At 41.4% G+C, this 25,656-nt stretch overlaps 2 protein-coding genes across 3 annotated transcripts in view; both read right to left on the bottom strand.

Annotated features, from left to right (window-relative positions):
• The window catches only part of crocc2 (ciliary rootlet coiled-coil, rootletin family member 2), a gene marked incomplete at both ends in the record, with an annotated part of 66,841 nt that extends 50,278 nt beyond the window's left edge, over window positions 1-16,563 (bottom strand). The window contains 5 exons of the mRNA XM_079245725.1: window positions 4,468-4,551; window positions 4,634-4,801; window positions 14,174-14,289; window positions 14,404-14,557; window positions 16,507-16,563. Of these exons, the coding sequence (XP_079101851.1) occupies window positions 4,468-4,551; window positions 4,634-4,801; window positions 14,174-14,289; window positions 14,404-14,557; window positions 16,507-16,563 (579 nt within the window). The remainder of the gene's footprint in view (window positions 1-4,467; window positions 4,552-4,633; window positions 4,802-14,173; window positions 14,290-14,403; window positions 14,558-16,506) is intronic.
• Window positions 16,564-17,210: 647 nt separating this feature from the next.
• klhl30 (kelch-like family member 30) lies at window positions 17,211-24,823 on the bottom strand. Of its 2 annotated transcripts, none has more exons than XM_079244533.1 (8): window positions 24,720-24,823; window positions 22,930-23,779; window positions 20,232-20,430; window positions 19,659-19,745; window positions 19,417-19,572; window positions 19,138-19,326; window positions 18,038-18,183; window positions 17,211-17,875 (listed from the first exon to the last, which is right to left on the bottom strand). In XM_079244533.1, exons 2-8 carry the CDS (start codon window positions 23,701-23,703, stop codon window positions 17,627-17,629), a joined length of 1,800 nt encoding a protein of 599 aa, XP_079100659.1. In that variant the 5' UTR covers window positions 23,704-23,779; window positions 24,720-24,823; the 3' UTR covers window positions 17,211-17,626. The 2 variants fall into 2 exon arrangements, with proteins under 2 accessions (XP_079100659.1, XP_079100660.1); XM_079244534.1 differs by having other exon boundaries at window positions 24,716-24,809.
• Between the last annotated feature and the right edge of the window lie 833 nt (window positions 24,824-25,656).

Here is a 25,656-nt window from a genome sequence, read left to right on the forward strand (position 1 = left end):
GAGAATCTCCTGTTCCACCTCATCATGATGATAATCTCCCGTTCCACCACATCACCATGAGAATCTCCCGTTCTACCTCATCGTGATGAGAATCCCCTGTTCCACCTCATCGTGATGAGAATCTCCTGTTCCACCTCATCGTGATGAGAATCTCCCGTTCCACCTCATCACCATGAGAATCTCCCGTTCCACCTCATCGTGATGAGAATCTCCTGTTCCACCTCATCGTGATGAGAATCTCCCGATCCACCTCATCATGATGAGAATCTCCCGTTCCACCTCATCACCATGAGAATCTCCTGTTCCACCTCATCGTGATGAGAATCTCCTGTTCCACCTCATCGTGATGAGAATCTCCCGTTCCACCTCATCACCATGAGAATCTCCCGTTCCACCTCATCATGATGAGAATCTCCTGTTCCACCTCATCGTGATGAGAATCTCCCGTTCCACCTCATCATGATGAGAATCTCCCGTTCCACCACATCACCATGAGGATCTCCCGTTCCACCTCATCGTGATGAGAATTCCCATTTCCACCTCATCGTGATGAGAATCTCCCGTTCCACCTCATCGTGATGAGAATCTCCTGTTCCACCACATCATGATGAGAATCTCCCGTTCCACCACATCATGATGAGAATCTCCCGTTCCACCACATCACCATGAGGATCCCCCGTTCCACCTCATCGTGATGAGAATCTCCTGTTCCACCTCATCATGATGAGAATCTCCCGTTCCACCACATCACCATGAGAATCTCCTGTTCCACCTCATCGTGATGAGAATCTCCTGTTTCACCTCATCGTGATGAGAATCTCCTGTTCCACCTCATCGTGATGAGAATCTCCCGTTCCACCTCATCATGATGAGAATCTCCCGTTCCACCTCATCACCATGAGAATCTCCTGTTCCACCTCATCGTGATGAGAATCTCCCGTTCCACCTCATCATGATGAGAATCTCCCGTTCCACCACATCACCATGAGGATCTCCCGTTCCACCTCATCGTGATGAGAATTTCCTGTTCCACCTCATCACCATGAGAATCTCCCGTTCCACCACATCACCATGAGGATCTCCCGTTCCACCTCATCACCATGAGAATCTCCTGTTCCACCACATCATGATGAGAATCTCCCGTTCCACCACATCATGATGAGAATCTCCCGTTCCACCACATCACCATGAGGATCTCCCGTTCCACCTCATCATGATGAGAATCTCCTGTTCCACCTCATCATGATGAGAATCTCCCGTTCCACCACATCACCATGAGAATCTCCTGTTCCACCTCATCGTGATGAGAATCCCCTGTTCCACCTCATCGTGATGAGAATCTCCTGTTCCACCTCATCGTGATGAGAATCTCCCGTTCCACCTCATCACCATGAGAATCTCCCGTTCCACCTCATCGTGATGAGAATCTCCTGTTCCACCTCATCGTGATGAGAATCTCCTGTTCCACCTCATCATGATGAGAATCTCCCGTTCCACCTCATCACCATGAGAATCTCCTGTTCCACCTCATCGTGATGAGAATCTCCTGTTCCACCTCATCGTGATGAGAATCTCCCGTTCCACCTCATCACCATGAGAATCTCCCGTTCCACCTCATCATGATGAGAATCTCCTGTTCCACCTCATCGTGATGAGAATCTCCCGTTCCACCTCATCATGATGAGAATCTCCCGTTCCACCACATCACCATGAGGATCTCCCGTTCCACCTCATCGTGATGAGAATTCCCATTTCCACCTCATCGTGATGAGAATCTCCCGTTCCACCACATCACCATGAGGATCTCCCGTTCCACCTCATCGTGATGAGAATCTCCTGTTCCACCACATCATGATGAGAATCTCCCGTTCCACCACATCATGATGAGAATCTCCCGTTCCACCACATCACCATGAGGATCCCCCGTTCCACCTCATCGTGATGAGAATCTCCTGTTCCACCTCATCATGATGAGAATCTCCCGTTCCACCACATCACCATGAGAATCTCCTGTTCCACCTCATCGTGATGAGAATCTCCTGTTTCACCTCATCGTGATGAGAATCTCCTGTTCCACCTCATCGTGATGAGAATCTCCCGTTCCACCTCATCATGATGAGAATCTCCCGTTCCACCTCATCACCATGAGAATCTCCTGTTCCACCTCATCGTGATGAGAATCTCCTGTTCCACCTCATCGTGATGAGAATCTCCTGTTCCACCTCATCATGATGAGAATCTCCCGTTCCACCTCATCACCATGAGAATCTCCTGTTCCATCTCATCGTGATGAGAATCTCCTGTTCCACCTCATCGTGATGAGAATCTCCCGTTCCACCTCATCGTGATGAGAATCTCCCGTTCCACCTCATCATGATGAGAATCTCCTGTTCCACCTCATCGTGATGAGAATCTCCTGTTCCACCTCATCATGATGAGAATCTCCCGTTCCACCTCATCACCATGAGGATCTCCCGTTCCACCTCATCATGATTAGAATCTCCGGTTCCACCTCATCATGATGAGAATCTCCCGTTCCACCACATCATGATGAGAATCTCCCGTTCCACCTCATCACCATGAGAATCTCCTGTTCCACCTCATCATGATGAGAATCTCCTGTTCCACCTCATCGTGATGAGAATCTCCCGTTCCACCTCATCATGATGAGAATCTCCCGTTCCACCACATCACCATGAGGATCTCCCGTTCCACCTCATCGTGATGAGAATTCCCATTTCCACCTCATCGTGATGAGAATCTCCCGTTCCACCACATCACCATGAGGATCTCCCGTTCCACCTCATCGTGATGAGAATCTCCTGTTCCACCACATCATGATGAGAATCTCCCGTTCCACCACATCATGATGAGAATCTCCCGTTCCACCACATCACCATGAGGATCCCCCGTTCCACCTCATCGTGATGAGAATCTCCTGTTCCACCTCATCATGATGAGAATCTCCCGTTCCACCACATCACCATGAGAATCTCCTGTTCCACCTCATCGTGATGAGAATCTCCTGTTTCACCTCATCGTGATGAGAATCTCCTGTTCCACCTCATCGTGATGAGAATCTCCCGTTCCACCTCATCATGATGAGAATCTCCCGTTCCACCTCATCACCATGAGAATCTCCTGTTCCACCTCATCGTGATGAGAATCTCCTGTTCCACCTCATCGTGATGAGAATCTCCTGTTCCACCTCATCATGATGAGAATCTCCCGTTCCACCTCATCACCATGAGAATCTCCTGTTCCACCTCATCGTGATGAGAATCTCCTGTTCCACCTCATCGTGATGAGAATCTCCCGTTCCACCTCATCGTGATGAGAATCTCCCGTTCCACCTCATCATGATGAGAATCTCCGGTTCCACCTCATCATGATGAGAATCTCCCGTTCCACCACATCATGATGAGAATCTCCCGTTCCACCTCATCACCATGAGAATCTTCCGTTCCACCTCATCCTGATGAGAATCTCCCGTTCCACCTCATCATGATGAGAACCTCCCGTTCAACCTCATCATGATGAGAATCTCCCGTTCCTCCTCATCCCAAAGCTGCTCTGCTGGATGTAGATCTGGTGACTGTGGAGCCGTTGGAGGACAGTGAACTCATCGTCATGGTGGAGATGATGTGAGCTTTGTGACATGGTGCATCATCCTGCTGGAAGTTTCCATCAGAAGATGCTACACTGTGCTCAGAAAGGGATGGACATGGTCAGCAGCAGGACTCAGGTAGGCTGTGGAGGTTAAACCATGTCATGCTGGTACTAAGGGGACCAAAGTGGGACCAGAAAACCTCCCCCCACCATTCCACCAGCAGCAGCCTGAAGCGTTGATCCTGACGGCAGGATGGATCCATGTTGTCATGATGTTTCCAGCAGATTCTGATCCTACCATGTGAATGTGGAGCTGAACTGGAGACTCATCAGACCAGCAACGTTTCTCCATCTTCTATTGTCCAATTCTGGTGAGTCTGTGTGAATTGTAGCCTCAGTTTCCTGTTCTTACTGACAGGAGGGAACCCGCTGTGGTCTTCTGCTGCTGGAGACCATCTGCTTCCAGGCTGGACGTGTTGTGTGTTCAGAGATGATGTTCTGCAGATCATGGTTGGAACCAGTTCTTACTGGACTTCCTGTGTTCTTTCCATCATCTCCAACCAGTCTGTCCATTCTCCTCTGACCTCTGACACCTAGCAGACATTCTGGTCCAGACAACTGCTGCTGCTGGATATTTTCTCTTCTTCAGACCTTCTCTGGAAACACTAGAGATGGTTGTTCTGATGCTCAGTTTGACCTTCAGCAAGTCGTCTTCATCATGTCTACATGACTACATTCTGCCATGTGATTGGCTGATAAGGTATTTGTATTGACAAGCAGATGAACCTGATAAAATGGCTGGTGGGTGCATAACTGACTGACACAGATATTTGGGATCACATAATTATTTAGCCGTACCGACAATCTCATCTTTTCCGTCTCTGAAGTCTTCTCCAGCACCTGCTCCTCGAGTTCGCCACACCTCTTCTTGTACTGAAGCAGCTGAGAGAAAAACATGAAATTCTCTGTTCTGTAAAAGGAACGTTTGGTTTCTTGCCTGAACTGTGAGTTTTGTTTCAGCCACCTTGTTCTGCAGCTTCTGAACAAGTTGGGCTTGTCTCTTCTGGGCCTCATGGTAGGCATGTAGTTTTTCACTGTAGGCCTTCTCCGTGTTCTCCAGCTTCACGGGTCCTGGTGGTGCACCATCCTGGTCAGAGTCCATAGCTGGCTGCAGCATCAGCATCTGATCCAGCTGGGCAGAGTGCAGATCAGCTTCAGCTGGTTTCACATTACAGTCACAGTAAATATAACACAAACTGATTGAACGCACCATTTATTTTTTTTAGATTTACTTGATTATTGTGCTGAAATTCTAGAACTGCTTTATATCATATTTTTTATTCATGACAGTATGAATAAAAGTAGTTGTTTTAAATGAGCATATTCATGAGGAATTTGAAAGCTAATGCATTCATGAGGAAACCAATACTATAAAATATTGATGTTTAATGTTTTAATGATCTGCAGAGTTTGAATACAGGATTTTTTTTAACATGTTACAAACAAACAAAACCAAGATGGCAATAAAAAACAAAACAACAAAAACAAAAGTGAGAGGAAAAAATAGTGATAATATTTGACATGTTTAAACAGGAGTAGAGGAAGCTCATACTTATTTACTTTAATCCCTTTTCCACTATCATTAAACTTTTACTTTGTCTTTAGATTAGCTCTATTACCCAATAAAACTCAGCTACATGTTTCTATTTATATGAACCCAGTCAACAACCCAAAAATCGAAACATATGTACATATATGCATAAAAACACAAAAATAAAAAGTGACATCTTCCTCATGTTGTCGCAGGGATGCTGGAGGTGTGGACCCAAATGCAGAGACATCAGGCGGGAATGCAGAATCAAGCAGGTCTTATTTCTTAAACGCAGGAACGCAGGAACGCAGGAACACAGGAGACTTGGAACTCAGGGGACAAACTCAAACACAATTAACCCGCAAAGTAAAAACAACAGGTGAGGGATATAAATACACTGAGCCACAACGAGACACAGGTAACACAGATGAACCAACTGAACACGGTGAAACTAATGAACAGGAACGAGGCTAAACAAGACAAGGAACAAAAACCAAAACACACATTATGACACATGTCCTGCCAAAAACATGCTTTAAATCCTCTTTTTAGATATGAACATTTACATTTAATCAGTACTTCTGTGATTGATTATTCAGTAGTGTTTTCCCTCATCTAAGCAGAACAACCAAAATATATTTGACAGCATCATTTTATGGGGGCTGAACAAACTACCTAAGCAGAGTATGAGTTGTTGCTGTTTTTGCATGATTATTTCTGTCACTTTCATCTAAAAACAGATACATAATCATCCTCATCGTTCGTTCTCACTGTGGATTCTTAGATTTTCTCCCATATCTGCAAATCCAAATGTCCTGTAACCTCTCAACCTTATACACCCTTAACTCCATCTGCACCACCCACTCTCCATCCTGGTGCCAGACACCCTGTCCTCACTAATACAAACCACATGGCCCTAGAGCGCTACAACACGCTGCGTGCCTCCAGCTGCCCTCGCCGACTTCTCAAAGAAAGGAAAAGAGAGAGAGAGAGAGAGAGAGAGAGGGAGTCCCTTCCCCTTCAACACGCTCCAAACCAACATCCAAGCCCTTCAAATCAACCCTGAGACCCACACCCTCCCTCCTCTCCTCTCTACTTCATCTCTGTACTTCTTCTCTGGGTGCTTAATCTCTCCAGCAGGCTCCAAGAGAGCCAAGACAATAGTCTCACTGTTCAACAAGAGACCAAGTCACTTTGCCACCATTATTAACACATTTTCAAATGCCCTTTTCAGAAATTTATACTGCAAACTACATTAATAGCGAAAGCATGCTTGGCTCTGGGCTTTCGGTGTTTCACTCAGCGGACACGGAGAGCACAAAAACGTCTTTTACTGCCCGTTGTTGAGGTGACAGCCACGGGGATTGAGAAACGGGAACAAGGGTGGAGTGTTTGAAACACACAGAACTGCAGCAGCTGTGTTTAAAGGGACTCCTGGAAACAGCTGTGTGAGGAGAACAAGTGATTATGCATCTTTTCAAGTATTTTGGCACGACTGTAGCAATAATACTTACTCGCTAACAAGCTTGTACAATCCTTTTTCCAGAAACTTACCAAGTTTAAAAAGATGCAGCATAATTTAAACTGTTAATTAGTTGATTTATTCAAACATTTACTTCACAGATATGTACAAAGGAAGATGGTGTATGGGCATCCGATTAATAAAGTATTAATCATTTAATTTAATTTCATTACGATCGCTACTGGCCAACTGGATTTTAAGTATATCTAGCTGGGACATGGGATGAGGAATGGGAATGCCCAGGCGTCTCTGGGGAGAGGGATGTTTGGGTATGTCGCTTCTGCAACCCAATCTTGGATAATTGGACCAAATTGATGGATAGAAAATGTAAACAAATTTTATTTATACACTGATTACAGTTTAGGGTGTCAGAAAATTTCTTGTAATTTCTGCCCCCTTTTTAAAAAAAAAAAAAAAAAAAGATACATAACACTCCTATTAATGGTTATTTGATTTTCTTAACCATACTCAATGAAAAGAAAAATCAACTAAATGTTTTGGAGACATGCAGAGATATCAGAAAAGCAAGCTGATATTCTCAGTGAAACGATTGTGTCGTCAGGTGGGAAGGAAAGGAAAAGCTGAGTGTCATCTGCATAGAAGTGGAAGCAGAAGTCATGAGAGCCTACAACTGCACCGAGAGAGGAAGTGAACAGCGAAAACAGATGAGGGCTGAGGCACTCCTGTTTCCAACGGATTTGGACTCTCCCTCACTTGGATACTCCAAAGCAAACGCCTACTGGCCAACAAAACAATAAATCCAGTAGCTCCTGTCTACCTTCACTCCTTCTTCCAGAGCTACTCTCCCTCTCGGCAGCTCTACCAGTGAAAGATGCTGAGCGTTACCACCACAATGTGGGACTAAATCACTAGACAGACCTTTTTCCTCTGTTGTTCCACAGTGGTGGAATGACCCACCAAACTGTCTGATCCACAGAGTCCTTATCTGCTTTTAGGAGCAAGTTACAGACTCAGTTCTATAAGAAGAATTTCAGGACTTAGTTTAAGGACACGTTCACATCAGCCTTTTTGATCCAAATCCAAAACTGTTTGCACGGAAAGTCCGCATCATTTGGGGAAATGTGAACATGCCAAACTAAAACTAATTCTGATTCAGATCAAAGAAGCCGACTCGGTCTGCCTATAAATGCAGGTTCAAACGGACCAAATACAGGAAGCGGACTACAAAAAAGTAATTTCCTGCATGTGGCGTAGCATTGAATTGTGGGTAAATACATAGTGATGGCGTTAAGGGTCCTCTGCCTTGTCTGGTGTTCATACTGCGTCCATTGTTGCAGTGTATTTCTGCAGTATACTTGAATAAGACACAATAAAAACCCAAAACAGCCATAGTTTTGTCTCTGTTTAGCTCCCAACGGAGTTTTCTTCTTCACGCAGGTCTTATCCTCTTTAGCTAAATACTAGCGCAGCGCCACCTTTGGTGGGAATGGGGATATGTTATTGTAAAGGTTTGGAGCATTTGACCAAAGTGCAACGTGAATGCAATCTCGGACTGCATGGATACACCCGCCTACAACTGAGCCGAGTCCCCAATCAAACCGAGTCTAGTGGACCATCCTGATGTGAACGAATTTTAACTCTTCTACATGTTAGAAAGTTAGAGATGTGTCCAGTTCTTTGCCACAGTATTCACCGAAAAAGCTGCGCCCAAGATGATATTGTGCGATTAATTATTTCTCGTTATTTACCAAAGGGACTTATGCAGGGAGGTAAGTAAACATAGTAAAGCATTGCCTCCAGCTCTACGTAGTAACACCTGTTTCCAACTGGACTCGCAGCACCCTGTCACCGATCTATGATGACCACTACTGTTTGATTTCTGTCTTGTGTTGTTATCACTATCAGATCTAAGTTGCTTTGGAAAAAAGTGTCTGCTAAATACTGTAGTAGCAGTAGTAGTAGTAGTCTACTACTAATCTAGCATTCTAGCAGAATGCTATATTTAATCTAGCATTCTGAGATTAAATCCCCTAAAAAAACAGACTGCAGTGATTTCCCAGCCCATCTAGGAGTGGAATGTACCAACGGCATTTTACACTGTACCGAATATTGTCAACAAATGAAGCCTGCTCAGCTGTTACTACTGCTGACTGCAGACTTCCAATCTTGTCGTGCACTCAGTGACCAGGTGCCCCAGGCAACTCCTTCGGATCCGCACCCTAACTTGATGCACAAAGTCGTTGCACTTTTTCACGCAGAGCTACAGCATGTGGGCTTCTAGCCAGAGCCTCGCCCCTACTCCACGCACCACAGAGATGACGCTTTTTTTATGGTTTCTCCCCAGTCAGCTGTAAAGCAAGCGCTGAAGGCTGCTATGGATTAGCCATGCTCTGTGCAGGAAGCTTCCAAGAGGGTGCTCTAACAGTTTGATATGGAGACCCCCACCATCTACTCCTTTGGTTGGACTTGCATCACAAACATCTCATCACCCACATGTCCATGTGAGCTTGAACTCATTGTTCCTCACTACACACCCACCCAGTGATGACTGTAAAGGCAAAAGAGAGAAGGAAATAATCTCAGTCTTCCATCTGCCCTAACTCAGGGGCTTACCGGGCTTAGTGGGGGCCCAGAAGTGTGCTTGCTGAACCCTCTGCTATTTATGATCTGTTTCAGAGTACAATCACTCTTTAGCAGCCTCCATGGTTCCCTAAAGCGAGCTTAACCCACTCCCACCACAGCCCAACTCTTTGAGGTCACCAAGTCCCATTCGGCAATAATGTTCAAAATGTAATTTATACAAAAACAGCATTTATGTCATGGCATGTTTTATGCCTCCATATGGTAGCTACGCTTCCTTTCTTTTTTTATTCCCATGTATCCGTTTCTTGAGTGTAAAATGTTTCAGGCTCTTAAAATGTGGTTTGAATTAGCGTTTTATATTTCTTGATATTTATGATTTGTGCCACTCCTTGTATTGTCTCTTTTGATAAATATTTCAAACAACATCAAGGGATAATCTTTGCTTTGATTCAACTGCCAACAGGCAACAAGAGAATCATTTTCAAGGCCCATGTGAAGGCTTTGGTGTTTGGGCCAAAATTTGCTGCCTTGCTCATGTGGTAGATCAAAAAAATCCAATCCATCCAGTTACCAAGTTATGATTGCGGGATTCTCTCACTGACCTAATGCTACAACGTTTAGAGGTCTGGTAACGCACCAGTTTATCCAAACAACCAGCTGGGTTTTCTGGAAAGTCTAAAGCTTTTGTGAAGTTGTTTCTCTCTTCTGCTACTACATAACACCATAATATTTGTTTTTATATCCATTTCAGGCACTTGTAGAAACAAATCAACAACCTCAAACCTCTTTCTCTCCATGTCTGACTCACTCTGAGCGACATCTGGCCACGAGTGCAGAGTCCAGCCAGCATGTGAAGGGTTACAGCTGCAATAGTTTTCTCTGGCTTGGCCTGGGCCCAGAGGCTTAATAAAGGGAATTAATGGAGTGCACTATCTGTCAGATTCCTAAACACAGCTGGAGCGGATGTCCATCGCCCCCAAGCAGCCCAGAAACGTACTATCCTACACGAACAACAGACCCGTTCCCCCCTCCCCTCACATTGCCCCCTGAGTGCTAACACTGTAAAAGAGCCCCAGCTGACTGTGAAAGCTGTTTATGTGTTATCAATGACTGCAATTAACAAACAGGGAAAATGGAAGGGAGGAGAAGGAGTTAGCATATAGCTAACTTTGTGGTCATGCATGGGAACAGCTGCTGTAATGGTATAAGGGATACAAGTGATCTACGTAAATGTGTCAATCTAATAATACACAGTGTGCTCTCACAAGCACATGGCTGCCTGTGTCAAGGACAATGCCATGCTACCCTTATGTAGACCTCCTGACAATCAGTTCAACATCTCTTTGACAAGTTAGCAGAAGAGAAAAGTCTGATGTTAGTCTTTAAAGTCAGGTAACACAAGACACTGAATCTAAAATTCTCTTAGCTTTATTGCCATTTTAGCTCCCAACAAGGGGGGTGCAGGGCAATTATTTTTACAACGCTCATTGATAACTGATATGTTTTGGAAGTGTTCCAGTTAAACGTCGGCCTAAATGGATGAGATTGAGCCAGCAGGAAAAACAAGCTGCAAACAGAAGGAGGCAACGGGGTAAAAGAAACCAGAAACGGTTCCTAAAAGCTGACTTTATCTGCTCCAACTATGTTTGGCTGGTTTATTGAGATGAGACCCAGCAGCGAGCACTGGCAGATGGCATCAGAAATCATTCAGCAGAGGTTATCTTTATCCAGCCGACTGTCACACCGCAGCGTTCTGCAGGCAGTCGCTAAGTGTTCCCGCAGTGGCTCATGGACATGTACGTATGAAAAAACACACACTGGCAGGGCTCCAAAAGCAACACAGCAGGTACAGAATCCATCCAGCACGTTCCTCATGAGGCCATCCGAGTCGCAAAGTAGGTCAGGGTTTATCCTGGTTCAGGTGCAATTTTCTGGGGTCACCAGAGATCACACAGAGTGACTTAACAGACACACAGAGGAACGCTTTTAGAGTCCAGGTGTGACCTCATCAGGGTTGCGTTAATAATCGTCTGTCAGCTCGAAGACAAGGAAGACACTGGGAAAAAACTGGGGGATTTGGGATAATGCATGTTTCTAAATGGTCACATATATTGTGGTGGACTGGCTTCCCCTGACAGCATCCCACTTCAGTAAAAGGTGAAAAAGAAGGCAAAATCAAACCTATTGTTAATAACACTTGTTTTTATGAAGGAATGGGTGACTTTTTTTGTAATGACATCCATCCATTGTTTACCTGCTTATTACTATGCAGAGTCACAGCAGGGGTGGAGTCTATCTTAGCTACCATCAGGTGAGAAGCAGGGTACACCCTGGACAGGTGACTGGTCCAGCATAGGGACAAACAACTGCTCATGCTCAATCTTGAAACACTAATCAACCTAACATGTAAGTTTTGACTGTAGGGAGAAGCTGGAGATGGGGTGAGCATGCAAACTCCACTCAAAGGCCGCGGGTTTGAATGTGAGGGGCTGCTGCTAACCACCACACCACCATGCAGCTTTGTTGCAAATGGAAAAATCAACACCACCCTCAAGTGTTTACTCTAAAGATGACTATACATCCAGCAGTATTGTAGTAGATAATAATTAATTTGAGGTTTTGTTGCAGAGGCTGATGGCTGCAGCAAACAAAAATCTTACTGACCTCCGTCAAGGAACTTTTAAAGCACAGTTCTGCATTCATTACTTGTTAATAAGTTTGCTGAGAAATCGTGACCCTTGAATCGCGAATCTGAAATTATTGTTGGAGGATTATCATTCCTAACAGTAAACAATGTAATGAAAATGCTGATTTTCTATGATCTAACTTTAAAGGTGGAGTATGTAAGATTTTCAATATTTTAAAAAAAAAAAAATTAACTAATAAAATAACTACAACCAATATTAGTTTTTTGAACACGTAGTTTCCAGTCTGTCCATATTTGATATGTTATCAAATTACAAGTTTAATTAATGACAAATGACAAAAAGCACTTTTTTTTTACTGGTAGGCAAACATTTAAGAAGGGTCTTTGTCATTAATTAAACTTTAATAATTTAATAACACATTAAATATGGACAGACTGGAACCTACATGTTTTAAAAAACTATGTAATTATGATTGTAGTTATTTTTTCAGTTAAATTTTTTTTTAAAAATATTGAAAATCTTACATACTCCACCTTTAATGAAAAGCTATGACGTGAGTGCTATGATCAGGCACATCACTGTTGAACCTGGAAGGGATGTTTGGCCTGAGAAACTGCAGGGGGCATACTCTATCTGTAAGCCTGTTACTGTGAGACTGCCATCAGTAAAACGGGCAAGGTCATACTGAGTCCCAGCGGGATACTTTACAGCAGCATATGCAGCTAAAACCTGCAAGAGGAACACTACACTCCAGTTGGGTTTGGATCCTTGGTGGGATACAGAAATAAAAAATAATCCATAATGTGCTCATTTTTAATATAACTTTATCCAACATGTAGAATATACTGGCGATTTTAACTTGCACTATACGTTTTGGGGGAAAACTATGTGGTAACTTAAGGCTGCTGGCTTGTTAGCTTCACCCATTAGCCATGATTAAGGCAGCAATTTTGGCTCTTGGGCACTGACTTTCACATTGAATTAACATCACACACAAGCACAGCTGCTAAACAATCATGCTGTTTTAGCAGACAGAAAACAGTGACGATGACAGAAACTTTCATAAGAAGAGACAAGTCAGAACGGGAGACTGGTATCGACCCTCTGGACTTGAGAAAAAAAACTACTACATCCAATTCATGTGCATTTGTTTGTGCAGTAAATACAAACAACACATCTAAAAATATCAACTAAATAAACATACTACATATATCTGTCATGGTATTTAGGTTATATTTATATTCATGGTTTTAAAGTAAATTCCAGGAGCAAAGAAAACAGTGGGAGTATATTAGATTAATGCAGCAGAATGATGGCAGTGTTATCACAAATGGCTGTTTGTACACCATGAAAAATGAGCTTTTTCTTCAACGGTCTCAAGGGAGGAACCCAGTGACCTTCACAATTTCCCCCCCAAAACAGCTGCCATTACATGGAGGGGCAGCCATGGGGGGCAATGAAGAGAGACGCCGGTCCACGCAAGCACAGGGGGTCTGAGTCTACCTGAGCAGACCACAAGGAAACCCTTCATGAGGCACCCTCCCCTCTCCTATTTGTCCTTAGAAAGTCAAACACACACACACACACACACACACACACACACACACACATGTATCCAGATGTACACTCTCCCTGCATGCACAGAGAATGATTATAGAGTGCTTAACACAGAATTTTAATTGATAAAATATGTGCATTTAAAGATGTACATTCATGTGATCATTACTCTGCTCTGGCACCCTCTTGGTGGATGGAAAATCATCTTTTGCTGTTTATTCATGGCTCTGCCTGTTGGAAAGAGTACTGCAGACTGATGTTTACTGGAACCTTACTCTATGTAAAATGCTTTTAGTTTTGCAGTAACTAATGTTATGGCGTGACTGTTGTGTAGCGTGCAGACCTGCAATCTACCAGTTCTGTCAGCTGTGTAGTAACATTTTCAAAGGCAAGGCCAGTTAACAGTAAAGTAGTGAACTAAAGTAGTAAACAGTGCAGTACAAAGATTTTCATCAAACTTACTGATAACTGCAAATACATGCATGTTGGATGAATACGGTATCTATATGCAATGAAAAAAGCTGTGTCATCTGTTCTTCCTATTTTCTCTCTGAGATAACTTTCATGACATCTGAAGTTCTTTTATTTTCCTTTACAAAACAAGTGCTGAGCTGGAAAAGCTTGACAAAATACTAAATATGTAATTATCATCCACAGCTTGACCTTTACCTGAGAAAGTGTTCCTCTGTGCGCCACTCCTACCTTCGCTGTGAGAGGTGTGTGTTTGACAAGCGGCTGGTCATGGTCCATCTGGCTAGGGGACATCTGCTCCCTCAGGGCCCTGCTCTCCTCCGGCTCGCTGACCTCAGAGCTCCCAGCTAGGATTAGGAAATGAATCATGTATAAAGAAGTGAGACTCAGCACATTATTAAGGCAGGGTTTTTATCTGTACTTTTGTTTGGGTGTTACTCTGGGTTTGCTCTATTTCCTACCAGCTGGCTGCTCAGCCAGGTTGCTGGTGATGATCTGGCATATGCGAGTGGAGATAGGCACCGCTGTGGCTTCGGATTGCTGTCCTTCACCTTGAAGCGTCAGACTTCTGTCTCCTGAGCTGCCATCAGACTCAAGCAGAGACGCCTCCAGCTTCTACAATCACATCAGTCACCAAATACAATACTTAGCAGAGCGTAAAATAACAATCTCACTCATGTTAGACTGCACTGGGAGAAGAAACAGTCACATCTCTTGTACTTCTGTGCAAGTTCCATCAATCCATTTACTTTATCGCTCGTTCCACATAAGGGTCGAGGGAAAATCGGAGTCTGTTCCAGCAACAATCGGGCGAGAGGCAGGATACAACCTGGACATGTCGCCAATCCATCACAGGACCAGATGTTTATTACATTAAAAATATGAGCTACATGTGAATCTGATGGCACATGGTGGTGCTACATGGTACTGATGGTACTACATCTCTAAAAAGTAGTTCCAAGATAATGTTTAGCATCGTTAGCATCTCCTCTTCCTCTAACATCTGTCTGTAAACATCTGGACAGTGAGGAGAGCAGCTACTGGAGTTTCAGGAGAGGAATGTTGTCTTGTTCTGGTCTGATGCAGGATTCCAGCTGCTCTACTGGACCTTGTTGCTGGATTTCTGCTTCCATGATGCTCCAGATGTTTTGTACTGGTGAAACTGGACTGCAGCAGACCAGTTCTCCTGTTCCACCATGCTGCTGTGATGATGCAGGATGTGGTTCAGCATGGTGGAACCTGCAAGGTCTTCCCTGAAAGAGACGTTGTCTGGATGGGAGCAGATGTTTCAGCATTGATGGAGCTTCCCAGATGTGGAAGCTGCCCACGCCATCGGCACTAATGCAACCCCATCCCATCAGAGATGCAGGCTGATAACAAGCTGGATGCTCCCTCTCCTCTTTAGTCTGCAGGACACGCCGTCCATGCTGTCCACAAACTATTCCACATCTTCATCCAGGTTTCCACTCAGAACATTTTAAATGAGCTTTGGTCCAGAGAAGACAGAGGTGTTTCAAGCCCTGTCTCACACACACAGAGATTCCTTCTGATTCTCTGAATCTTTCAGTGTTATACACTTAGATGGTGTGATCTTCAATCTTTACAGTTTTATACTGAAGTACATTTTCTGAAATTGTTCCGAAAATTGAAATGTACTTCTTTTACGGTGAAGCTCTGTCTATCTTAACATCTGAGATACTCTGCTCCTCCAAAATGTTAATTTTACACCCAGTCATGTTCCTGACCTGCTGCCATTTAACTTAACCCCATGTTTTTGGGTTAGAGAAGTTACTTTTGTAGCTTTCTGTTGCTCCCGTTCCAACTTTTTACAGATGTGTTGCTGCCACCAAAGAAATAGTAAAAAAAAAAAAAAAAAAAGGCATCTGATATTTTATGTCATATTGGGAATGACTCTATTGGAATTTATGAGATTACATTTTTTTAACCCATTGTGTCCACTACAGCAGACACCTATTTAAAGGCTGTTTTCTAGCATATTATTGAGGAAAGATGGTATATTTTTAATTTTGCAACTTTAGTAAAGCTCGCGAGTCACCCAACATACTGCCACTCACTGCAGAACAATACAGTGTAAAATTTCATGTTCATGTCCATGTAATTACCAACTTTACATCAGTGATAAACAGAACAAGAAAGCCATACAAGTTGATTTTTATAGAATATTTCTATTAAATAAATATAATAATATGATATTTTGAAAATATTTCTAAATAGATTAAATAAACTAAAAAAAGTAAAATAATATATATATATATATACATATATATTTGTAGAAGTATATATGTATATATATATATATATATATATATAACAAATATAATATTTGTAGAATATTACATGTGAAAAAATTATTTTCTAAAACTTTTTGCTTCAGAAAATCTTTTTAAAAATATCGAAATAAATCTAAAATAGATTAAATCATATCCAGGTGAGGATAAAGAATTGTTCACACCTGTGTTCCTCTGCCAGGTCCTGCTTTTATATGGTTGTAATAATAAACAATTACTACAAATAAAACAGTGATTAAATGCTCATTTACCAACCTGAATCACAGCCTCCAGTCTGGGTGAGTTTCCACTTTGTCCCCGTTGAAAACTCATCGTAAAAACATGCCCAGCTTTACCACAATATGTTTGTTCTGTGTGTTTTAAATATCTTGGTTAACTTTGTAATTAGCAGCTAAATACGTGTAAACTTTTAGACAAAAGCCGACAAACGTGTCTAATTTGACTGTTATCCGGAGAGATAATATTTTTTTAAATGACTTTAAGTAGCAAATATTCAAAGTGTACTTAAAAGGAAGGGGGGGAAAAAATCACTGCTATGAGATTAAAACCAGAAAACTTCAGGAGGACACACAGCAGCCATGTTGAACGGTTGTAGTCCTCTGGCGTTGCCACGGAGACCACGCGCTCCGTTCCTATAGTAACAGAAAGCTAGATTTCGCGTTTCCATGGTGAAGAAAGACGGTTCGAGCCGAACTAGTTAATGATCACACACACACACACACACACACACACACACACACACACACACACACACACACACACACAAGCTAAGGTAAAGCCTACGGCACTTATTCACATTAATGAACAGTCTGAACAGTTTATTTACAACTTATACCACTACTACTACTACTACTACTACTACTACTACTACTACTACTACTACTACTACTACTACTACTAATAATAATAATAATATATTATTATGCCAATGAGTTAATGATCACACACACAAGCTAAGGGAAAGCTTACTACATTTATTCACATTAATGAAGAGTCTGAACATTTTATTTACTACTTATACTACTACTACTACCACTACTACTACTACTACTACTACTACTACTACTACTACTACTACTGATAATAATAATAATAACAATAATAACAATAATAATAATAATAATAATAATAATAATAATAATTATTATTATTATTATTATATAAGAAGAAGAAGAATTGACCAACTAGTTGTCCTGACTGACTAAAATTGTTCAATAGTTTCACAAAAGAAATTCAGATCTCAAACACACAATACAAAGTTGAAATAAACACCCACTAGAGGCCTAACAACATGAATACAACAAGAATACCTGAGGATCATGTAACAAACTATTTTCAGGCACACTGACGTCCTGGGATAAACATCCCATTGCCATTATGTTGGATCTAAAGGGGAAAACTCAGGCCACTGGGATGGATCTAGGAAGATGGTGCAGACTCCACTGTAGAACCAGAGTCTTGGAAGAAAGCACTCCACCTCCCAGGTGTTGGACGCTCTGTTGTAAACCTCTACTTCCACCCCATAGTCCCCCTCCATTCCTTTCCAATGACCTCCAGTGACAAACAGCTTCCTGTCCAGGGTCACCAGCCCACCATTTTCATGAAGCATGTGAAGAAGCTGGACCTGAAAAGAGAGAAAAATAATCAAAAGTTTATGTTTAATAAAAGTTTAATAATCAAAAGTTTATGTTTATGTTTATGAAAGGAAAGAAAGTGAAAAACTAGTCTTGCTGCTCTTTTGTTGGATTTGTAGCTGGAGTGTTCACATCAGCAGCTATAAGCTCACCTTCTGCCATATGTTTGCCTCTGGATCATATGAGAAGACCTTTTTAGTGTTGTCAGCTACCAGATATATAGTTCCATCCACACAGACTGAACGAGGAGAGGACAGATACTTAGGGATGAATGGTGACCATACACTGATCCAGTTATCTTTAAAAAGAAGAACAAAACACATTAAATTTGTACTTCATCACAAACAGAAACTTTTTTAATAGGTAATTTTTTTAATGATAGCACTTCATGAGCAGTAGGCTCGGCCTTATGAGCGCTTTAAGCAGGTTTAAAGCAGGTTCAATTAAGTCAACATTGTCTGTGATTATATGAGATTATAAAACAAAAAATTGTGATAATTGTTTTTATTGCCCTCCTTATAGTGTTGCTCTATTGTTTGTCTTGTCTGTTTTGGGTTGAGTCTATGAAAAATCCGGCCTGTTTACATTTATTTACATTAATACATTGTACATTCATCAATACTAGTCAATGATGTTGCCTTAAATTAAATTAAATTAAATTAAATTAAATTAAATTAAATTAAATTAAATTAAGTTAAGTTAAATTAAATTAAATTAAATTAAATTAAATTAAATTAAATTAGGCTTAGTTCCATTTAGGGTTGCAATGGTGTGTGGAGATGCAGGATGAACCCAAAGAAACAAACAACCATTAAATCAAATCAAATCAAATCAAAGATACTTTATATATCCCCGAGGGGAAATTCAAGGTTCAAGTCAGCTTGTCCAAGGTTAAACATAGAGACATTTACATTTGACAAGTTTACAGGACGGACTGATACTTCGGCCCTGCAGCCATTTTTTTTAACAGGCGCTTACATTCACTAGTTGAGAGTATTTAGAGCAACGAATTAACTAGCATGGTGGGTTAATTTATCCCACCATAAATAAACAAATATTGACTTAAAAATATATTAAATGAAAGCATTTAAATGAAATAAAATTATGTAAAAATAATTTTTTTGGATTTATACAGCTGCAAAAAAGGAAAGACAGGAAAAGATAGTGAAGGATGAATATTGAAAGTGGTAGTTAAGCGGGAACGCTGGGTTTTTATCTGACAGCAGTCATATGCTTGTAAAAGCCCGCCTACCTATGACAGGGTTGTAGCACTGCATGGTCAGCGCATTGTATTTCACTGCACACGATCCAATCACGTAGAGTTTCCCCTGACAAGCGGTGGCCGTAAAGTTTGTCACATATTTTAAAGCGGGACACGTCAAAGCCCAGGTGTTGTTGTAAGGGTCATAATGCTCAACCTCAACTCGATCCGATGTTGTACCTAAAAGATACAGAAATAGAAGTTCTTAGAGTTTACCTGGCCTTTCTCCTTCGTTGCAGTTTTACAAGAACAATATGTGTTTTTTCCAACCTCCAATGACATAAATCTCCCCGTTGAGTGTCGCCGATGTGTGGTTAGTTCGAGGCCGGAGCATGGGTGCCACAGTAACCCATCTCCCTTCCTTGGTGGTGTACTTCCAGGTCTCTGTGGTGGACCACGTGTTGGTATTTGAACCTCGTGAGCCCCCTGTCAGACAGACAAGACCACTTCATCGAAATCTGACATGGTCTTGTGTTCCTTGCAAGAGAATATGAAGATTACAAAGCACCGACCTGTGACATACACATCATTATTCAAGGACACCATGGAGTAACCCCACTTGTTGGGATTTGGAAAATTTGGGAGCTCGTGCCACTGTTCTGCAGATAGAGAGGGAAAAAAAAGAAAAACAACCATTTACAGGGGAATCACAAGATAAAATCATTTATAAATGCAGTTATGTTGAGAATGTGTGAGATAAATATGCAGATACTCAAGGAACAGTTTAGTAAAAGTCAGAATTAGATAATTGTTTTTCTGTCTAAAACCGTTTAAAAAATGTAAATCTTGAGATGTTTTGGACCCTCACAAGACCGTAAGTCTTAAAATGGGATGCAGACATGCTTTTGTTCTCTTAACGTGAAAATAACGTGACTGCCTTCTTCCAGTGTGCACAATAAAAACCCCATTTCAGGAAGTGAGAAGAGGATCCAGTTTTGTCACATCCAGACCACATTCCCCCCACAGCCAGTTTTCTGTCAACACTTTTAACGACCTGTAATTTCTGCCAAACAGTTTCACAGTCAGACAGATGGTTCCCAACATTAACATGCTTGAAATTTTGACTGGTTGAATAAATAACTCACTACTCTTCGTATTGTAGAAGGCGCAGTTCCTGGACAGCAGTCTCTGCAGTCTCGGGTCTCGGTCTTCCTCTTCATCTGAGTCTTCCTCATCATCATCATCGAGTGAGCGGCCTCCCATCACAAACAGCACTTCCTGCAGGTTTGCTTGTGGACTCGGAGAGTTGAGTCTGTCAGAGTATTCTGGAGCAAAATTCAGCTTCTAGGCAAAGTAACAATATTAATACAGAAGATTTAATACATAAATAAACACGGTAATAAACATTCATACGGAACAATGCACACAGTAAGCTACTTATTTTAAATATATGCAGTGTACATACTCAAAAAATAGATTCAAAATTAAATTTTGCTTTATAATTTTAGAAGTGTCTGTGGCTCATATAGCGTCAGGAGACCAGATCAGTATGTTGTTTATATGGGCTTCATATAAAGCCATGAAGATCTTGTAGCTGCAAATGAATGTTTGCAAATAATTTCTGAGTTTGTATTTATAAAGTTTTGTTGTCCTGTGAACAATCTGCCTGAGAAATGCAAGTTTGCAAATGTGTATGAATCATTTAAGTGGCTGTAAAAACAAAAACAATGCTTAAAAAAAAAAAAAAAAAAAAAAAAAAGCACAATGTTTTTTTCACAGATACAAAACAAAAGCAGCATCCATGATTCTAAAGCTGCAGATGCAGATATTTGGCCCAGGTCCTGCTTTAATACAGATCTAGCTACTCATTCAAGTTGACACCAAGATTTCTGGATTGATCCACTGATTTTAACCTTTAACGTTTACGCCAACAAAAAGGCCAGAAAAAATGTTTCTCTGTGTTTTTCTGTTTGTTTTGAACAATAATAATCAGAATAAATGTTTTTTAGCAAATGATTGAGAAGTTAAAATGTTTTAATATAATAATAATTTATAATTTAATTTAATATTTAATGATGTAAGAAGAGTGAAAGCTTGAAATATGAAGCAGTACAGATATAACAAACACTTAGTTTGGGTTTTATATACCTAAATCAGTTTTTAGAGATGGTCAGGCTAGTTTATTTCCATAGTTTTTTGTTTTTTGTCCCAGTAAATGTACCTCTACCACATGGTATAGTAGGACCTTAAAGGGTCAACATTAGCTGCACACTAATCTTGGGATGCTAAACTTAGTTTCTGAACACAAAGATTTCAGTTTTGGCTTTGTTGAGCTGAAGTCACACTCAGGCGCTAAATAGCTGCAGGATGCCCTACAGCTTAAGACTACAGCCTCCCGATGAGACAGCAATATGGAGCTGAGGGTCTTTAGCATAGTTATGATCAGATATTTAGTTTGCTTCCATGGGCTGAGACGGTGAGAGGATGTAGGTGCTGAACAATGGGGGGCCCAACATGGAGCCTTGGGGAATGCCACATCATTTTTATTTGATACAAACTGACACAAAGTAGTCCCCGACTTTCAAATAAAAACCAGAGCAAATAGGGATGGGCCTATCAGTACTCTAAAGTCGACACTTTGATTTCAAACAGTTAAAATATGGGATTCAGTACTTTTTGAATATTGATATATCATTCTGTTGATACAAAACCTGCCATTTGTTTTCACTTGTGAGACTGTTAGGCAATAAAATCACATGAGAAGCCCGGCAGCAGTGGACTCCTTTTGTGTCACATGATCACAGTGGCCTATCAGATGTCATGATGATGAGGTTTCGTTTTGATATATCACTGGTTTCACGCAGGTTAGTGTTCATTGTACTATACTTATATTACTGTTGCATGATACACTCTTTGTTTTCCATTTAATAAATGTGAATCATTTTATATTATTTTGTTTATTTCATGACCATGACCATAGGTGAGGGTAGGAACGTAGATCGACTGGTCAGTCGAGAGCTTCGCCTTCTGGCTCAGCTCCTTCTTCACCACGACAGACCGGCTCAGAGTCCGCATTACTGCCTATGGTCATGAGCTGTGGGTCGTGATCGAAAGAACGAGATCTCGTATACAGGCGGCTGAAATGAGTTTCCTCTGCAGGGTTCCTCCACGAGATCAGAGTAGAGCCAGTTGAGGTGGCTCGGGCATCTGGTCAGGATGCCTCCTGGACCTCCCTGGTGAGGTGTTCCAGGCACGTTCCTCTGGGAGGAGACCCCGGGGAAGACCCAGGACACGCTGGAGGGATTATATCTCTCAGCTGGCCTGGGAACACCTCGGGATCCCCCCGCAGAGTTGGCAAATGTGGCTGGGGAGAGGGAAGTCTGGGCTTCCCTGCTTAGGCTGCTGCCCCCGCGACCCGACCCCGGATAAGCGGCAGAAGATGGATGATTATTATTTTATCATTTTAAAATGATTAACTTTCATCTTATTTTTAATTTGTTTATCAGCATATTTTATTGTTTTAAAAGCATTTCCTGCAAGTATTGATGTTCTTGAGTTTTATTTATTTTCCAAATTGCCATTATAATAAAGATATTAGTGCACACGGTACAATCCTGATTGTCCTTTAAAGGGTACAAAGTATTGATATCGTTATCAATAAAAAAGTACCATAAACTCATGGTATTGTATCAACAGTAAAAATGTTGGTGTCGCTCATCCCTAAGAGGGAGCCCTAAACAATTTTTAATTTGTTCTAATAGGATGTTTTGGTTAAAAATAATACATTTTGATAACAGTTGGAATCTGCTGAGATGAAGAGAGAAGACGAGTGAACTCACAAACCTCTCTGTGAATTTTCTCAACAGCTTCCCTGCAGCTGGGAGAAGCTTGCACCAGACTGTCCTTCATTAACGTGTCAGCCAGGTAGCTCAGACTGAGTAGAGAGAGACGTGACAAGTTGATGAGTTCAGGAAGGTGGCAGAGTCGAGACTCTTCTTGATACGCAACCCATTTCAAGATGGCTTCCACACGCGTGTACTCTGACCGGATTTGTAGTCCTTCATCAGACAAGCAGGCAACCAACCTGTCCCTGCCCAGTAACAGGAACTCCTCACCTTGTTGTACAGCTTCAAAGTTCTCCAGGAGGAAGGCCCGCGCTTTGGCCACAACCTCGGGGCAACCATGGATCTCCCCAAACTCTAGGATTCCCAGGCAGTTAGTTGCATCGATTTGGTGTTGGAGGTATCGGCTGCAAACAGCCCGAACTGTCTGGAACTGCAGCTGACTGGAGGTGCAGATCAGCCCTTCCACGTTGCTCTGGTTGATCGTCAGCTTTCCTGTGTAGGCGAAGTCGAGCAAGTAACTGAGTATCTCAGGGTCAACATCGTGAAGCTCCACTCGTGCAGCTATGCTCTCCACAAAGTCCCCCGAGAACATAGAGCGAAAGTACATGCTGCAGAGAGCCAGTACTCCACGGTGACAGGGAAAATCCTTCCCACCGGCGCTCAGCGTCACGTCAACTAGTTTGGGATGAGAGCAGAGGGAACGCAAGCCTTCGAGGATGCTCTGAGGATGGGAGGACAAGCAAAAGTCCAGGTCATCCACGTTGCGCACCATGGTCAGTGTCTTTCCAAAATGCAAAAAGAAACTCTCCAGTCAGCAGGGACGGCCAACAGCTGAGCTCAACGCTTACCTGGAAGCACAAACACACAAATTAAATTAGAAAATGTCCCTTTTTCAATCCCTTAATGCCTGGATTTATATATAACTACATATAAACAAGATGAATGCTATGATAATCTGGAGGTTTTAGTTTAAGTTTTTGTTTCTGTCTTGTTTGCTCATCTCCCTCACATCAGTACATTCTGTTCAACTCGCTGTCCTCTACACACCTGCTGTCAGTTGCCATTTCATCTGCTTCTCTTTACCTTATTCTCAACGATGTATATTTAATCAACTCTTGTTTGTTCAGATTGATCATGTTCTGGTCATCTTGTCCCTCTGTTTTAGTTTTCTGGCCGCGTTACCTTCAGTTATTAACACTGAACTTTTTATTTACCTGTTGCTCATTCACCCTGCGTTTAGATCCTCATCATTCATGCACTGTGACAAATACAGTCAAAGGTAGAGCTAAAAACTACATAAATATATATGAAAATAAAATACATTTAAATATAAAGGAAATAAATATTAACCCTTTGTAGGGCACACAATGAAATACCTTGAAATTAGAAATTTGAACCTAAAATTGTCCTTCTGGTATATACCAAGACCCCCATTCTGTTGTCACATTAACAAAAAAACTGTTTCATGCTGAATATGAAAGAAAAGGAAGTGTTAAAAAATAGTCTCTTGCCCCATAAAGGGTTAATAAATAAATTATACAAAAATAAATAAATTAATAAAAAATAAAGACCAGAATATTCCAAATTTCTGAAGTCTCAAACAGATGAATGATGCTTATTATCAAACTTTCCCTCCTAGCCTTAGCTGGTCTAAAGCACAGCGTATCTGTGTTTATCTGACAGAATGATCATTTCCTAATGCTGACAAAGGTGAAACTTCCTGCCATTTAACATTTCACAACTAAACAACTTATTAATACCAAAAACAACAACAAAGATCTCACCCACAGTTCACAGGATGAGAATAACAGCTCATCCTTCCAGTAAAAACAAGTGGTTTCCAGCCGCAGCTTGATCAGCATGGAGTGGGCAGCATGGTGGAAAGGTTTTTGTTGTGTCATTGGGGGGGACAGCTTGTTGCTCTCTCAGCTATTTTTAGGAGAGACGGTGTTGCTGTGCTGAAGTCAGATTCCAAACAAGTTTGGCATCCACAGCTGTGATCACGCGGCCACACGTTATGAGTCGTCTGAACAAGCCTGGAAGCTTGTAAAGGAGACAGAAGAAGAAGAAGCAGCAGCAAAAACTGGAAGCATAAGCAGCGAATACTAACATGAGGGAATTAAAGTCAGGGTACAGCCTATAGGCAACGTCTGATTTATTATGTCTTTAAAAACATTAAAACATAAGAGACGTTACATAACAAAATTAATTTTTAAAATATAATTAAATAATTGTTATGTGTGTTATAATTCTGTAGCATCAGGACTTGTCCTTCCTTTGCTGGAATTTGGTTCAACATTCAAAATATCAAGAATGATTATATTGAATTTAAAAAAAAACAAAAAAAAAAAACAAACACAGTTTCAATCTTTTTTGTTATAGGACGAGTCTGATTTGTCATTTTTAAGCTGTTTGATACCTGAGTTCAACAATCAAAATATCTCAATATCACATTGCAACAGGCAGTTTGCAATAAACTTTACAAAAATAATAACAAATCAAAATTAAAGGTGATCCCAGAACAGAAAAATGATCCCAGCACAGAGAAAATAAATAATCAGTATGTTTTACCCCTAATGCCTTAAGTTATTTGTAAATTTATAAAAACAAATAAGTTTGGGGGAAAAAAATAACAACAACAACAAAAAAAGCGAATAAAAAATTGTAAGTAAATTGATAACAATTAAAACAAATAATGGATGAATAATATAAAATAAATGCATAA

This window comes from Telmatherina bonti, assembly GCF_933228915.1.
Source record: "Telmatherina bonti genome assembly, chromosome: 8".
NCBI classification, from domain to species: Eukaryota; Metazoa; Chordata; class Actinopteri; order Atheriniformes; family Telmatherinidae; genus Telmatherina; species Telmatherina bonti.

Coding starts and splice junctions, on each gene's coding strand:
- klhl30 (XM_079244533.1), bottom strand. CDS start 23,703: ATGGTGCGCAACGTGGATGACCTGGACTTTTGCTTGTCCTCCCATCCT. Junction 20,431..22,929: donor TTGAGAAAATTCACAGAGAG/GTTTGTGAGTTC, acceptor TACTTTGCCTAG/AAGCTGAATTTTGCTCCAGA. Junction 19,573..19,658: donor TAATGATGTGTATGTCACAG/GTCGGTGCTTTG, acceptor TCTGTCTGACAG/GGGGCTCACGAGGTTCAAAT.